Below are 14940 nucleotides of genomic sequence, written 5' to 3'. Positions count from 1 at the left end.
TCATATAAATGTAGCTTTGAAACTAAATTGTTTTGCAGATTTTAAACATCACATTGAGTCCCATGGTCACAGCGTCACAACAGCAGAAGATTCCCGTGGAGATCACGTTTGCGGTGCGTGATGTCCGTGGTTATGTGCCTGGGTCAGAGGTCAGTGCCCAGCTACGCTTCCTTAGTGTGGTTGAGTACAGCTACTACCTGGGCTACCCTGTACAGCAGATCGCAGAGCGTGAGTCCACATATACAAACACTAGTTTCTGTTTGATTACATGAATACACAATAATATTACAGCTTATCAACCATGTTGACAAGCTAATAACTATAAATGAACAACTGGTTATAACAGAAACTGGTTTAGCTGTACTGTACTGTACATTGTGTGCCAGTGAAAATGGTGTTATTTTTTCCTTCTCTTCAACATTAGCTTTCCACTACCCTGAGCTGAATACAACTCAACTGCTTCGTTCTTCATGGGTCAGGACAGGTACTGATCTGCTGATGTTCTTCCAGAATAGTTAAACACACTGGTAAACCAAAGTAATTTTGCTGTACCATTTGTCTTATTTGGACAGATGTAATGATTGAGTTCTGAGATAAACTCTTTTCTAATCATTTTTTATATATATATATACACACAACAGTTTGTTCTGGTCCTCGAATCTGACGAGTGATGTTCCATGAGTATTGATGGTCTCACACCACAGTAATCACTCCGCTTGTGTTCATTACGTTCTACACTAAAGTGTAAGAGCAGTTATGCTATATGGCCCTAAATCAGCACTGCTGTGATTACCTATGGCCATCTGCCTTCTTAAAACTTGATTTTTTTAAAACATTTACTTGAAAAACAAAATGAACAAGCTTTTTAGTTTCAATACATATCTTGAATTAATACATTTTCTTAATCCATTGTTTTTATTTATTTTTTTATTTTTTTAAGCATAAACCTCACTAAATTTTGTACAGTTTATGGGTGAAACGAGAAAAAAATTTAATTTGCCATTTGGGTAAAAAGGAAACTTAAAGATACTATGTTCTCTGAAAATAAGTCTTAAATTCTCTCATCATTTACTCACCCTCATGCTCTCCCAGATGTGAATGACTTTCTACTGCAGAACACAAATTATGATTTTTAGAAGAATATTTCAGCTTTGTAAGTCCATTCAATATAAGTGAATGGGTGCCAAAACTTTGAAGCTCCAAAAGCACATAAAGGCAGCATAAATGCAAACCATAAGACTCCTGTGTTTTAAACCATGTGTTTAGTAGTGATGTGATAGATGTGGATGAGAAACAAATAAATATTTATGTCCTTTTTTTGCTAGCCATTCTTCTCCTTGCCCAGTAGGGGGCACTATGCACAAATATTGTAAATCACCAAAACACAAGAAGAAGAAAGTTAAACTTAAAGTGGAGATTGACTGAGCATGGAAGATCATTTATTGACTTAATTGAGAATTTACATTTTTGGGAGAACTATTCCTTTAATAACTTGTGCTTTCTTGTGACCTTTATCTTGTTTTAATCATGTTTAGATCGTTTTTGTTTTTCTGGAAAACAATACAAAATGCTGAGTAAGATTAAGAAAAAAATCAGTGCAATACCATAGTGTGTGTGTGTGTGTGTGTTCAGTATTGTTGGGAGTATTAGACCAGCGTGTGAGCGACAGGGTCTTCCAAGCTACCATTGAGAGGAGACTGGCTCTGTTGCTGGGTGATGCGTTTGGGACGGGCCGTCGCTTTAAGAGAGCAACTAGTGTTGGAAACAACAGTGTGCAGGTTTGTCTAAATCTACTTCTGTTTGTAATTATTTTACCTTTTTGTTCTTTTCTTTAGCGAGTACTTAAAAGTGACCATAGACATTTGCTCTAAATCTACTCTTGCTCTCCACTGAAGATCACTGAATTCATTAAAAGAGCATTTCCTGTGTGTGCATCTGATGCCTCTTTGGCTTCTTAATCAGTCTGTGTCTTTGTGCCACAACCCACACCTGCTGTCCCTCTGCAAATTATCATTCAGGGGCAGAAGTATCCATGGCAACACCCTCCTATGCATCCCTGGCCCAGGGAGCCACTCAAAAAACAACCATTTTAGCTCTGCCGGACTGCTGACGCGCCATTCTCCAGATAAATCATTGAACACCGCTCGCAGACAGCTAGAGTGATTTTTAAAGCATGAATTGCTTGTTCTGCCCACAAAGGAGAGATTTTCTAGTTGCATGGAGATTATGGAGTGTGGGACTGACCGTGCATTAACCTTCCCCAATCACAGACTAGCTGGCCTTTTAGTGTCCAAATTACTTGCCTTCCTAATGATAAGTCATTACGCTCTTAACACTGTCATTAACAAACTAATTAGCTGGAAATGAATAGGGCTGTGTTAATGATGCTGTATATGGTGTCATTTCTAATTTTAGTGTGGTGACGAATTCTGGAATGTTATACAAGCAAATTGATTCTTAAAGTGAAGGTAAAAGACATCCTATTTCAAAAGTCTATCAAGTAGTTGGATAGCCAAGCATCACTATTGTCCATTCATAGGCATTTGAACAAACTCTTGACCCCAAGGATTAAAATTCAGTATGTAACTCATTGTGCATTTATGATACCTTAAGACTTGTGGCTTATTAAGGAGAGCTGTGTTACTACTTTTCTAAGTGATCAGACTTAAGATTTTGTATGTTAGATAATAAAGCAAAATAGGCAAAAATAGTAATATTGACCCGAGCCATATGTATATATGGATGAGAATGTCATTAGGGTTGGGCTCTGACTTGGGCCGGTAAGCAACCAACTAACAACCACTTAGCAACCACTTAGCAACACAATAGCAACCACTCTGAACACCTTAGCAACCACATAGCACTGCCCCAGCAACCATCCAGAACACCCTAACATCATGGTGGCGAGTTTTTCAGGAGCAAGCACCGCTTATAAATTTAAAAATCTAGTTGTGATATGGAGCAGACATCCTCTGTGCTACCTTTGATAATAAATCTTGTGGTAGCAGCACTCTCAAAATAAGTTTTTAATGTTTCTGATTAGTAAGGGTTCACCACTCTGAGATCTTATTGTGAGGTGAGTCCACACACTGCCACTCTCTTTCCACTCCAGTAACCCTGCGGACTAGAAACATGTTAGAGCCAACTCTTAGGAGGTTTTTACACTTGGTCACTGTGGCAGGGCGGAGGGTGGGCTAATCAGGCTAATCAAGCCTGCAGAGAGGGATAAAGGCCGACTGGAGACAGCAGTGGGACAGGGAGAGATTTACGGACAGCTGTCTGACACCTGTGTGTGTGTGTGTTTGTCTTTTTGGTTGAGTTATATATTATTTATATTATCAAGCCAGTTCTCGCCCCTCCTTTCCATTAATCCCTTTACAGTCACTTCATGCGTTTTACTGATCGGATAGCTATCCGATAAAAAAAAAAGGCCAGGTTTAAATGCCCTCCGAGACGGATTAGAGACGGATATAAATCTGATCGCTCAAACCACCTCCGCATTCCAGATGAAACTCGGTCAAGTGTAAATGCATCTTTCTGTTCAAGTCAAATATGCAAACTTTACTCCACTGAAACAGGGATATATCATCATAGGGAAAACGTGAAAAATAACAGCTGCTACTGAGTATTTGCATAGGGCTCGTGTTGTGTAATAAATTATAACAATGAAAGGAATGGATGCATGTTGTAGGAGAGACAAAACCTTTTTCTTTTTTCTTTAAAACCGATAGCTGATGAAACTAAAACTAAACTCTCACAATAAACGCAGCTGACGTGGATAATACATCTTACCTACGATAAGCCCTGAGGGGAAAATACACCATGCACAGACACACGCACTTGGCAAAGTCACTTGGAATCAAATAAATAATCACATCTTTTAAATATGTTGCCTGGCATTAGCCTACTCAATGAAGTAATCTCTCTGGCAGGAGGGTGAAGAGTTGACATACTGTATTTCCTGTTGAAAGAGTACATTTGGGCAATACATTTAGAAGAATCTGTTGTTATGTCACAGCCATAAACCATGATTTCTATTACTAGTCAGTTGCAATTTTCTTAGAAAGCTTGGCCAACTTTTAAATTGTTTGGATGCTTAATGATTAATTAAATGATCTGTAACTGTATCAGGGAATGACACAAATTTTACATTTGTGATAAAGGTGCTGTAAGCTATTTTTGCCGTTCTTGAACTTCCACCAGATTAGCCGTTGAATTAGCCTCTTTCCAAAACCCAGCACTCCAAAGACACAGACATACTAGAGAATGTTGTGTTGGAGCAGATGGAGGGCTATGATTCCCTGTGAGCATTTTGCCATCCGTTCCCGAGTATTTCGTGGGAGCAGGACACCTTACTGGCACTTACACAAGCATATATGTGCTTCCCAGTGAACTCGCCCAATGACTGACAGGCAAACATTCTTCTGATTGGCTGAATAAAAGATCTGACCAAGGCTCGCATACATCTTTTCCTTGCTTTTTCTGTACCTAGGGCTGTTACAAAGACAGGTGTGATGTTTCATGGCATCTATTTCAGTGATGTCTGACATTTTCTGCATGTCATTTCATTAAAAAAATCACTTGCAGCAGCTTTAGTTGGTGGGGTCCTCAAAATAGTTTGATTTAGCTGTTGTGTTGTTTAGTCTTAGTTAGAACAGGCCTATTGCTTGTATTTTGTTCAGATTGTGCAAACCATGCATCTGGTGGGCCCTGACAACCCCCTGGAGATGATCTACTTTGTAGAAGGAGTAAACGGACAGAGACTTCCCGCCACAACAACAGCGAACATGCTCAACAGTCTTGACATGCAACATGCAGCTATCATCATGGGATACCGTATCCAGGGAATATTAGCACAGCGTGAGTATTCAGAACTTTGAATTCTTTCAGTGGAAAAAAATCATAAGAGAGAAACTATATAACATATTGTAACATTAACTTTGCATAGCAAAAAAATTATAAATTGATCATTTAAAGGATTTCGATATTTCTGGTAGGTAGCATATCAGGAAATATTTTTTGGTGGTATACTTTATTTCTACTTTCTCTAAACATCAAAAGAGTTGAGTTCAGAGAGCAAGAAATCTAGAGAGATCTGCCTTTTTATGTAACATTTACATGACAGGCTTACAGCTGCATCACCCACAGCAAAAACAGTAGATTCATTAGACTAATTGTAGTAACTTCCTGTTGTATAACACCTTAGACCTGTTTAACAAGCTCAAAAACAGGACAAACCCAATTTATGGAATAAGTGCATCCAAAACTCCCTCTAAATGTATGAAATTGTACTTTCTTTGCATTTAATCTACTGTATTTGTGTAACTTTTGTTAATGCAAATCATAATTCTAATTGCCATATTCACATCTACATGACATTTACCTGTAGCTGAAATACACATTACAAAAACTCAACTGGCCACATTCTAAAGAGCCTTTCAGACAGAACTTGTTCTTGCGTTTAACAATAAAAAAAGCTAAATGCAGTGCAACGAATGGGGCAGAACAAAGGTGTCTCAAAAAAAAAAAAGGTTTTACATACCGCCCAGCCCTACTTGACATGGCATCTTAAAATGTGTCGCAGAAAAAACAGCGAGACGCGATCCAACAGTCACAGATGTCTGTCTAGTGCGGGTTTACATATACATAGTTTAAAAAAAAAGTGCAGATGGGCAAAAAAACATGTTCTATGTAAACGGCCCTTGAGGCAGTTCTGCATGTATCCTTCACAGAGGAGGTCATTAGCTTAGCAATGTCATATCTGTTGGAAACAATTGTTGGATGGGACTCCCATGCTATTTGTCTGGCACACAGAGCAACACAATCAGTCACTTTTTGGGGTTCCATGACCGGAAGGATGCAGCCTTAAAAGACCTACCTATAGGGTTTGGATCAAAGCTACGTGGTGAATAATTTAGAAATCATACTTGTAGTCTCAAATGTGAATGAGGTATAATTACTGTGCATGAGTGAATGTTACATACTGTACTGGCCTTAGTCTCTGACATGTATCCTTCTGCCCCCTCTGTATGTTCAGCTGTGGAGAAACAGGCCTCGTCTCCCTCAGACACGGAGAAAACCAACACATGGATAATCGTGGGGGTGGTGGTCCCCGTGCTGGTGGTGATCATTATTATAACCATCTTGTACTGGAAACTCTGCCGCACAGACAAACTGGAATTCCAGCCGGACACCATGAGCACCATTCAACAGAGACAGAAGGTAAGTGAGAGACAGAAAGACAGGAAAACTCTGTGGAATGATTCAGTAACTAAATGTATTTAAGTGCTCTTTCAGCCCTTGTTATAAAACTCTCCCAGAGATGTCATGACTTTCTTTCCTTCTGAATGGGTCAGCAGTAGGTCATTTGGGTCTTTTATGGGTTTTGTTTTGTGTCCAACATTTCTATTGAGTCGTGTCAGTGATATTGCTAATCAGTCTATGGGCTACTGTTTGTCTTAGCTGTTTAACTCATTTCTCACTGAGTGATTTAAATGACTCTGTGACAGGATGCTTGATAAATGCGTGCGTGCATGCGTGCGTGTGCATGCGTGCGTGCATGCGTGCGTGTGTGTGCGTGTGTGTGTGTGTGTGTGTGTGTTAATAACATCTGAATCTGTTACATGAGGAGGCTTTTTAGATGATTATCTGCTACTCTGCCTGTTTTTACACAGACACACACACACAAGAATACTTGCATTGGGAAGTGTGATTCATTCAAACGAATCATTGCATTGTTTATGAATCCAAAATGTCACCCACCTAACAGTTTTACCCAAAAACATCTCTCCAGTTAAGTAAATAAACAAATTCTTTGTGAATCTGTTTTTATGATTCAATTAAAATAACATATTCAAAGAATTATTTGTTAATGAATCAGGCATCATTAGTCATTCTGATTTACAAATGCTTTGACAATTGATTGGAATTAATCAATAAAAATATGGATTCATAAGAATTATTTGTTCATTTGTCATACTGATTCACAAATGTTTTGCTGTTGAAGGAATCATTTAAAAGCAGAGATTTAAAAGAATCTGTTCATTTTAATGATTCCTTCAAACCAGTTTGCAAAGCATTTGTGATAGAGTATGACTATCAATGATTGATTCATCCACAAATTAATCTTTTTGAATCTGTTCTTTTTAATGATACCTTCAACAACAAAATGCTTGTGAATCAGTTTGACAGATGATGTATAAGATCCTTGCCATTTTTGGGGATTTCCGCCTGGATTTGGCCTACCCAAATTAAAAAGCTTCCCATTCCCACATACTTTGGCCTAAATACACAGTTTTGGTGTCATTTTACAGGAAACCCTTTGAAGTTGCATAAAACACTGCTACAAATTAAAAAAAATTAAATATATGTTGTCTGAACAGTAATAACCCTCCTAAAAAAAGAGGCGCTTTTTGATTTTTTTTATATAAATTCATTTTTGAAAGTGTATAACTCAAGCCCTGTAAACCCTAGCAGCAAGCAGACAGTTTTGGCTGTTTCCACTAGATGTCAGCAAATACCTGAAAAGGAATTTTGTCTGTATCATGTTTTATTTAATATCTATTTCAATTTATTTGAAGGGAGGAATATTACCTTTTTTGGTGTACTTTCCACCTACCCAAATCTAAAGTCTCCCCATACCCATATACAGTGCTATAAATGCAAAATCCCAGTGTAATTTTACAGAAAACCCTTTGTCATTACATAAAACACTGTTGAAAGTGGTAAATATGCGCTCAGGTGTATGGTGAGACGCGTCTGTGTGTTTTGCGCACGTAACCTACCTAGTGATCACTTCACAGTCAGGATGCAATATCACAGCCCCTGATTGGTCTATTTGATCTTGAGAGACATTGCCGGAAAGCGGAGGGTCTAAGCTTTACGGCAATATATGCTTTACCCGGATCGGATGTTTACATATTTTCCTGGATTGTTGAATATCATATAACATTACTTTGTGGTGTTTCTGCACTCGTGTGACATATCGAGGGATTACTTGGGCACACAACCACAGAAAACACTGAAAAACGGCTCATTTTGCAGAGAATAACCTAAGGTAAAGGATTATGTAGCATTTGTGGCTAACTGTGCTGTCTAGTGCGAGTAGCACGGCAAATATTCAATAATTTCACTTGTACGTTTACAAATGTTGATTGTATACTTCATGATTCATTCGAAGTGTATTAGATATGTGATTATACCTCAATAAAAAGACTTATTGGAACTTCTTACTGGCAATGAGAGCTTTCATTTGATACATGGTTTGTACATGTGCGTCATATTTGAGCTGATATGAGACATATGTATTCAAAAACGCACATAATTATGACACGACTTTTGATGGGTGGAACTATGTAATTTATTGTAAATAAGTTACTTAGTGTAAAACAAATGCCAAAGTGATGCATATCTCAAGAAAGTAGACATTCTAAGCTTTCAAATGGTACCAGATATGAGCTCATAACTCCTCCGCATACATTTAAAATTGGAAGTACATTATTACTGACGTAATTTAAAATCCCGGATCCGGGATCGTGGATTGTAAACGAAATTTTTTTTTTTATTCCTTTAAATCAATTTACAAAGCATTTGTAAAGAAGTATGACTAATGATGCCTGATTCATTAAAAAATAATTATTTTGAACTGGATCTTTTAAGTTATTTGTTCAAACCGATTTGCAAAGTATTTATAATACGTTATATGTTCGATCTGTAAACAAATCATTCTTTTTTATAAATCAAGCATCACTGATTAAAACTTTTTTGCAAACTGGCTTGAAAAAAATCACTAAAAAGAAAAGATTCAAATAATTATTTGTTAATGAATCTGACATCAATAGTAGGGGTGGATAAAAATATAGTTTTTCCGATTAACTGCAATCTTTACTTGAACGATCTCAATATCGATTCTTAAACCCAAGATAGATCTTTCACACAATGTGCAACCCTCTACTACAATGCTACCAAATTTCACCCTATGTGACTAAAGTGAATATATTTGGCAGCTAGTAAATGTTTACTTTTAGTCATGAAGAGTTCAGCAGCGAGATTCTTTCACAGCGTGTTGAGAGTAAAAGTTGTTCTGTGTAATGTGTGTCCAAGACTAGATCCACGCAACTTTGTCATTGAATAATGTCTTTTTTAATACCCTTCCTGTTCTTTACAGTGTAATTTTGCATGGCACAGATGAGGTAAAGCCATATGCTCATTTAAAGGTGCTGTTTACGGAAATATTTTTTTTTTATTAAAGAGACAGTACCGGTTTTAGCACGTGTTCAACAAATCAATGTAAATGTTTATAAATAGTACAGATTATACAATTTAACAATAAATATGTAACAAAAATAATATTTTAAATATAATCTTATTTATTGATGGAACATTTTTATTTTATAATTTTTAAAAAGCCAAAATGTGACCAAAATTATGAAAAAGTAATAAAATATAATTAGTAAAATGTATATTTTCCTAAAGAACATAGTTAAAAGGTCCCCTGTATCTTTTATATGTAAGGATGAGGGACTTTAAAACTGAAATAAACACATATGAATCGATATTTAATCGAATCGGAATCGAATTGAATCGATAGCTTGTGAATCAGAATCAAATTGAATTGGGAAATCTGCATCAATACCCAGCCCTAATCAATAGTCATACCCATTCACAAATTCTTTGTGAACTGGTTTGAAGGGATCATAAAAGAACAGATTCAAAAGAATTTGTTTATGGAATATCATTGATTAACAAATTATTTGCAATTGGTTAGAACAAATCATTAAAAGAAACAGTTCAAAATAATTACTTGTTAATGAATCGTACATCCTAAATCGTACTGTATGTTACTGCTGCTGTTTTCATCTATAACCAGACTTGACATGCACAAGCACACACACATGCAGAGTCACAGAAGTAATTAAGTCTAAAGCTCAACTGGTTATTTGGTTAATGCTCAGAATTGAAGTTCTTATCCAGAGCAGCACACGCTGCTCCTCACAGTCTGAACTCTTGATTCAACCACACTCAGCTTAGTAGCACACACTCATTATACACTCCATGTGTCTCTTCACACATTTCTGCTCTGCACCATACCACACTTCCCTCAAGAATTGCCCTGCTCACTTATAACTTCTCAACAAGTACCCTTCTAGGGCACGTCCTGCTGGATTTTTTTGTCATTACAGCACAAACAACATAAAATTCTCTGTCATTTTTGGGTATACAGATAAGTGTAAGACATCATTAGAGACTATAAAGGGGTCTACTTTTATTTGTGTACACTCACAATAACAACAAAACCTTGTGCTTTTGTAAAATAAAGAAAATAAAAAGGGTGAGCTATCAGACGTCTCTGTGTTCACTTTAAATATGCCCATATTAGAAAATCACCATCTTATAATGATTTCTGAAGGATCATGTGACACTGAAGACTGCAGTAATGATGCTGAAAATTCAGCTTTGATCATAAATTGCATTTTACAAAATATTCAAATAGAAAACTGTTCTTTTAAATTGTAAAATGAGTTCACACAATGTTTTTACTGTATTTTGGATCAAATAAATGCGGTCTTGGTGAGAAGAAGAGACTTCTTTTAAATGTTAGTGTAGGTCTAAAATTAAGTAAAGTCTTTATGTAAAGAAAATGTGTAGTCAGATTACTTCTCTTAACTTAAAACTTGATTTTGATCATTTAAGTCTCCTCACATTAATTCTCTTTCTGTCACATTCCTCATTGATAGGCCCAGGGGAGGGGTCTTTTGTCTCCTCGTGTGAATTACCTCAATATTCATGATCATGCACGCCTCCTCGCATATGACCTTTCTAACACTAAAATTGTCTTACAAAAGTTAAATTAGTATATTGTTTTGTATGAATGAGTGATCAGGATGTTTTTCACATGATTTTGTAGCAAAAACTCTAGGCAACAAGATCCAGTTCTCAAACGTCTTGTGGACAAATGTTTAGTATGTGTTATATGACCTTATTTCAGTGACATAAAAATTATTTTTTTCAAAAACCAAGCATAAACGTTATTTTCTCAAAAATACAAACATGTACACACATGTTGCTCACATATTATTGTAGCCCAGTTTGTGCTGAATACAGTGTAATCAGACTTTAGCCATTAATATATTTTTAAGCAACTGAAAAAAGCACAAATGTCAAGGCATGTCAAAACTTCTCCAGGGCCCAAAACACCCTCAGACCCCAGAGGGTTAAATAGTCTGGTTCTCACACTTTTGATTGCTAAGTTCTTACTTAAATTGATACTTCCAGGAAAATCAATTTTGACACAAAATCTACCATTTTTATGGGTAGTATAAGTATTTGGGAAACCTGTTTGAAAACTAATTATTTCTGCAATTCCGTTTGGTACCATTAGTGTGGCAGAAATTGCGCACATTTACCTTTTAAGGTTATGTGTTGTCTATTTACATATTGTCATAGGAATATGCTCCCTTATGTCATGCCTCTTTCTTTCTTTCTCTCTCTTTCTTTCTCATGTTCTCCATCTAACACATAGCCATTCATATCTTAACACGTATTCCCTCCCCCATGCTTGTGCAGTCTACCACCTCATTACAGAAATCCATACCAGCAATCCAAAGTGCAATGACTCCTATCAAGAGCAAAGAGCTTTTAGAGAGTAGTGAGGAAGAAGGGGAAGAGGAAGAAGAAAACGAGGAGGAGGAGGAGGAAGAAGAGGAGGAAGAAAGGACAGAGGAGAAGGTAGAGGCTGGTAGAGTAGTCATCGTAGTACACTGAAGACCATAGAATAGTCTGCCGATTAGTTCCCTTACAGTATGTACAAGATTCCTCTTCCTCTTTAATCTTCAGCCTGAGGAGTGTCACGCCAACACCAGTGTACATGTCTCGACGTTTTCAGTGCTTGTACAATTTTAGCACTGCAGAAAAATACATCTTTTTAATTAAAATTTTGCTCCCCCTCACCTCCTGTGTGGACTGTGTGTTTTGCCTGTTCTACATGCTATGCATAATTTCATTTCATTTCAACTTAACTGATCTCAGTTTAGGACACTCTGGACTGTCAGTTAAGGGTTAAACTTTTGATGCACCGAGTCATGTAGCAAAACAACATGGCGCCGATCTCAGCGGTTTGTCTTTGGGAGAAACTGTATGAAACCAATTTTCATCCAATATGCCATTTTGAAAATTTCAGTGATTTAGTGCGAAACAGAACGCTGTTAAACAATGATGACAGACAAGGACTATAGCGCTAATTTTCCCTTAGAAATCCTATATAACTGTGCATTATCACATTGAGAATCAATGGGTTCATCCAAAAGCTTGCAGAGGCTTTATATGGAGTTAGGATGAAAATAAGGTGCATTTCGAACTGTTCTGAGACCAGTGCAAATAGGGAGCAAGGGAGAATTCTATAGCTTTCCTATGCAGCCAAGTGCATCCATTCATAACATCTGACTAAAAGTTCAGTTTCAGGTTGCAGATGATGTTTGGACCGCTCAATATGGTTGGCAGCCGTCGGATAATAGTAATCAGTGCATAGATTCAGAATTTTTAATGTATAATTTTACATTAAAGTGATTGGACGATGCTGGCCATTACTTGAAACAGAATTATTTATGCTAATTTCTGATTGGTAAAATGCTTCAGCACTGGCTATCATTTGTTTGTTTGTTTGACAGTGCAAAAATAGAACATTGAGATGTAGAAAAATGACATTGTAACCAAGTTTTTATTTGTATAGTTTTTATTTGTGCTTTTCCCAATACATATTGTTCCAAAGCAGCGTACATCTGCAGCGTACAGCTTTAATGTCTGTTAAGTCTCAAAAACACGAAGAACCATCACTCCTGGAAACATTCTGAACTAATCTGACTTTCTATAGCTTTAAAATCTTACAATTTAGTCCCGCTGTCCACATATGAGGAGATACATTTTTAGGAAAGCTGTTTGCTCTTTTTTTCATGTTTACTAGGGACTTTTAGTTACAAATCAGAAAGGGAAATGGGAAATGCACACAGCAGTAACGCTGGAGTCTCAGGAGGTTAAACATCCTTAAAACAAGATTGATGTATTTGATAAGCAAAATTGAGATAAGTCTTGATTTTGAAAGAAAATATCTGGAATATACAGTATATTCAACAAAGAAATATTGGCAAATGTTTTTTTGTTTTTGTTTGTTTGTTTGTTTGTTTCATAAACCTTGCTTAATTCTTTTAGATTTATGCTTAAAACAAGTTGAAAGAAATATTAACAAATGGGGAAAACATTGAATTTGAGATTTACTCTCTGAAAACACGCATTCATTTCTTGTACAATTTTGCTTCTCATGTAAATGTATGTTGTCTTAAAGATGTTTAGATTTTTCTATGGATAAACAAGACAAAAATACTGATTAAAAAATAATTTTTGCAGTGAGTTCTATGAGGACCCTTTTGAAGTGAATAGGTGTGTAGTACAGCCAATAGTAATGTTGCGGAGAACATGTTGAAACCTGATTAGTTTAAGTCAAAAGCTAAGCATCTGACCCTGACGGGAAGGCAAGCAACATCTAATTCCCATCCTCATCCAGGAAGAAGAGGAGGAGGAGGAGGAAGATGTAGAAGAGGAGGGAGAAGCCAAGGAAGAACCCAAGAACACTCTAAAGAAACAGTTGCCGTATAATATAAGAACGCTGGAGGTATACTGGAACTGTACAGTAAGCAAAGGAATGGTGTGATGTAGTGAGGTATTTTCTAGAATTCTGTGGCTAGTCCTAGTTTTAGTATTTTCAATTGCTGATCATCTCTCTAAGATAGTAAGCAATCAGGAAAATATATATAAGTCCAACACTAGATGTACATATTTGGATTTCAATCTTCTTCTCTGGACATTTGGTCTAAGCCTGGGTAACCTGGACTAAATTCTGGACTAGATTTGGTACTGCTGCTGTGCAAACTCACAGAAAGGAGATAATAGCTTCCTTTATCATGTGCAGATTTTTTCTAAACAGCCTCATTTGCATTTGAAAGGGAATGTGAGAAATAGACATAGTCCCAGAAGATGAGCATGTTTCAGTGAAATTGTCTCTATTGTGCCGGTTCCACTCACTGCACAACACAAAAGCTCTCGGCTTATGCATTTTTCTTAAATCTCTGTGTTTTCTGGCGATGCGTGAAACAGAGAATTTAATCTTGTCCATTGTGACCCTTTGGTTTGTTTGGGCTGGAATCTCACGATACAGATAAACTGACACAAATCAGTTTACATTTTTATAACCAGCAGTTATAAATTAGTTAACTGTGAATGTTTTCAACCAATCATGGCTGAAATCACCAGATGTGTTTACCTTGGCAACTGTTTGGTCTTGATCAGTGGCGGAGCTAGGGGCTGGCCAGGGGTGACTGTGGCCACCATGGACCAAAGCCTGGCCACCCCATTGGCCAATCCACTCGCAATTGCTGGTTTAGTCTTTTTTTTTTTTTTTTTCATTCTTTGGCACAGTTTAATTCTTTAGAGGTGAAATCATCTCTGTACAACCTTAACATCCAGCTGTTTAAATCTGTTCAAAATTATCAGCCAATCATGTTTAAAATCACCTTGAAATTTGATTACCTTGACAGCTTTTTTCTGTTTGAATCTCCAATTCCAATTGGTCTTTCTTAAGCAAAAATATTATAATCATTTGATTCTTAAATGTATAGTTCACCCAAAAATGAAAATTCTGTAATGATTTTCTCACCCTCATCTCGTTCCAAACCAGTATGACTAAGTTTCACCACTGTGAACGAGCTTCTCCCAGGGATGAGGGTGTCAAGATTTTCACCTAAATATGACTTAAATTTCTGGATATTTCTCACCAAAAGCCACTGCCATAATATTCATTAAAACATCTGCTTTTGTGTTCCACAAAAAAAAAGTCATATGGGTTTGAAACAGCAGAGTTATGACAGTTAAATTATGACAGAATTTTATTTT

At 36.7% G+C, this 14940-nt stretch overlaps 1 protein-coding gene across 1 annotated transcript in view; it reads left to right on the top strand.

Annotated features, from left to right (window-relative positions):
• The window catches only part of LOC127623004 (UPF0606 protein KIAA1549-like), a 76868-nt gene that overhangs the window by 35975 nt on the left and 25953 nt on the right, over nt 1-14940 (top strand). The window contains exons 6-10 of the mRNA XM_052097224.1: nt 39-228; nt 425-484; nt 1633-1778; nt 4683-4860; nt 6038-6222. Coding sequence (XP_051953184.1) covers nt 39-228; nt 425-484; nt 1633-1778; nt 4683-4860; nt 6038-6222 — 759 coding nt within the window. The remainder of the gene's footprint in view (nt 1-38; nt 229-424; nt 485-1632; nt 1779-4682; nt 4861-6037; nt 6223-14940) is intronic.

Source organism: Xyrauchen texanus, chromosome 29, assembly GCF_025860055.1.
Source record: "Xyrauchen texanus isolate HMW12.3.18 chromosome 29, RBS_HiC_50CHRs, whole genome shotgun sequence".
Taxonomy (NCBI): domain Eukaryota; kingdom Metazoa; phylum Chordata; class Actinopteri; order Cypriniformes; family Catostomidae; genus Xyrauchen; species Xyrauchen texanus.
Note: the sequence above shows the minus strand (reverse complement) of the source record. Positions and strands in the feature narration are given on the sequence as shown.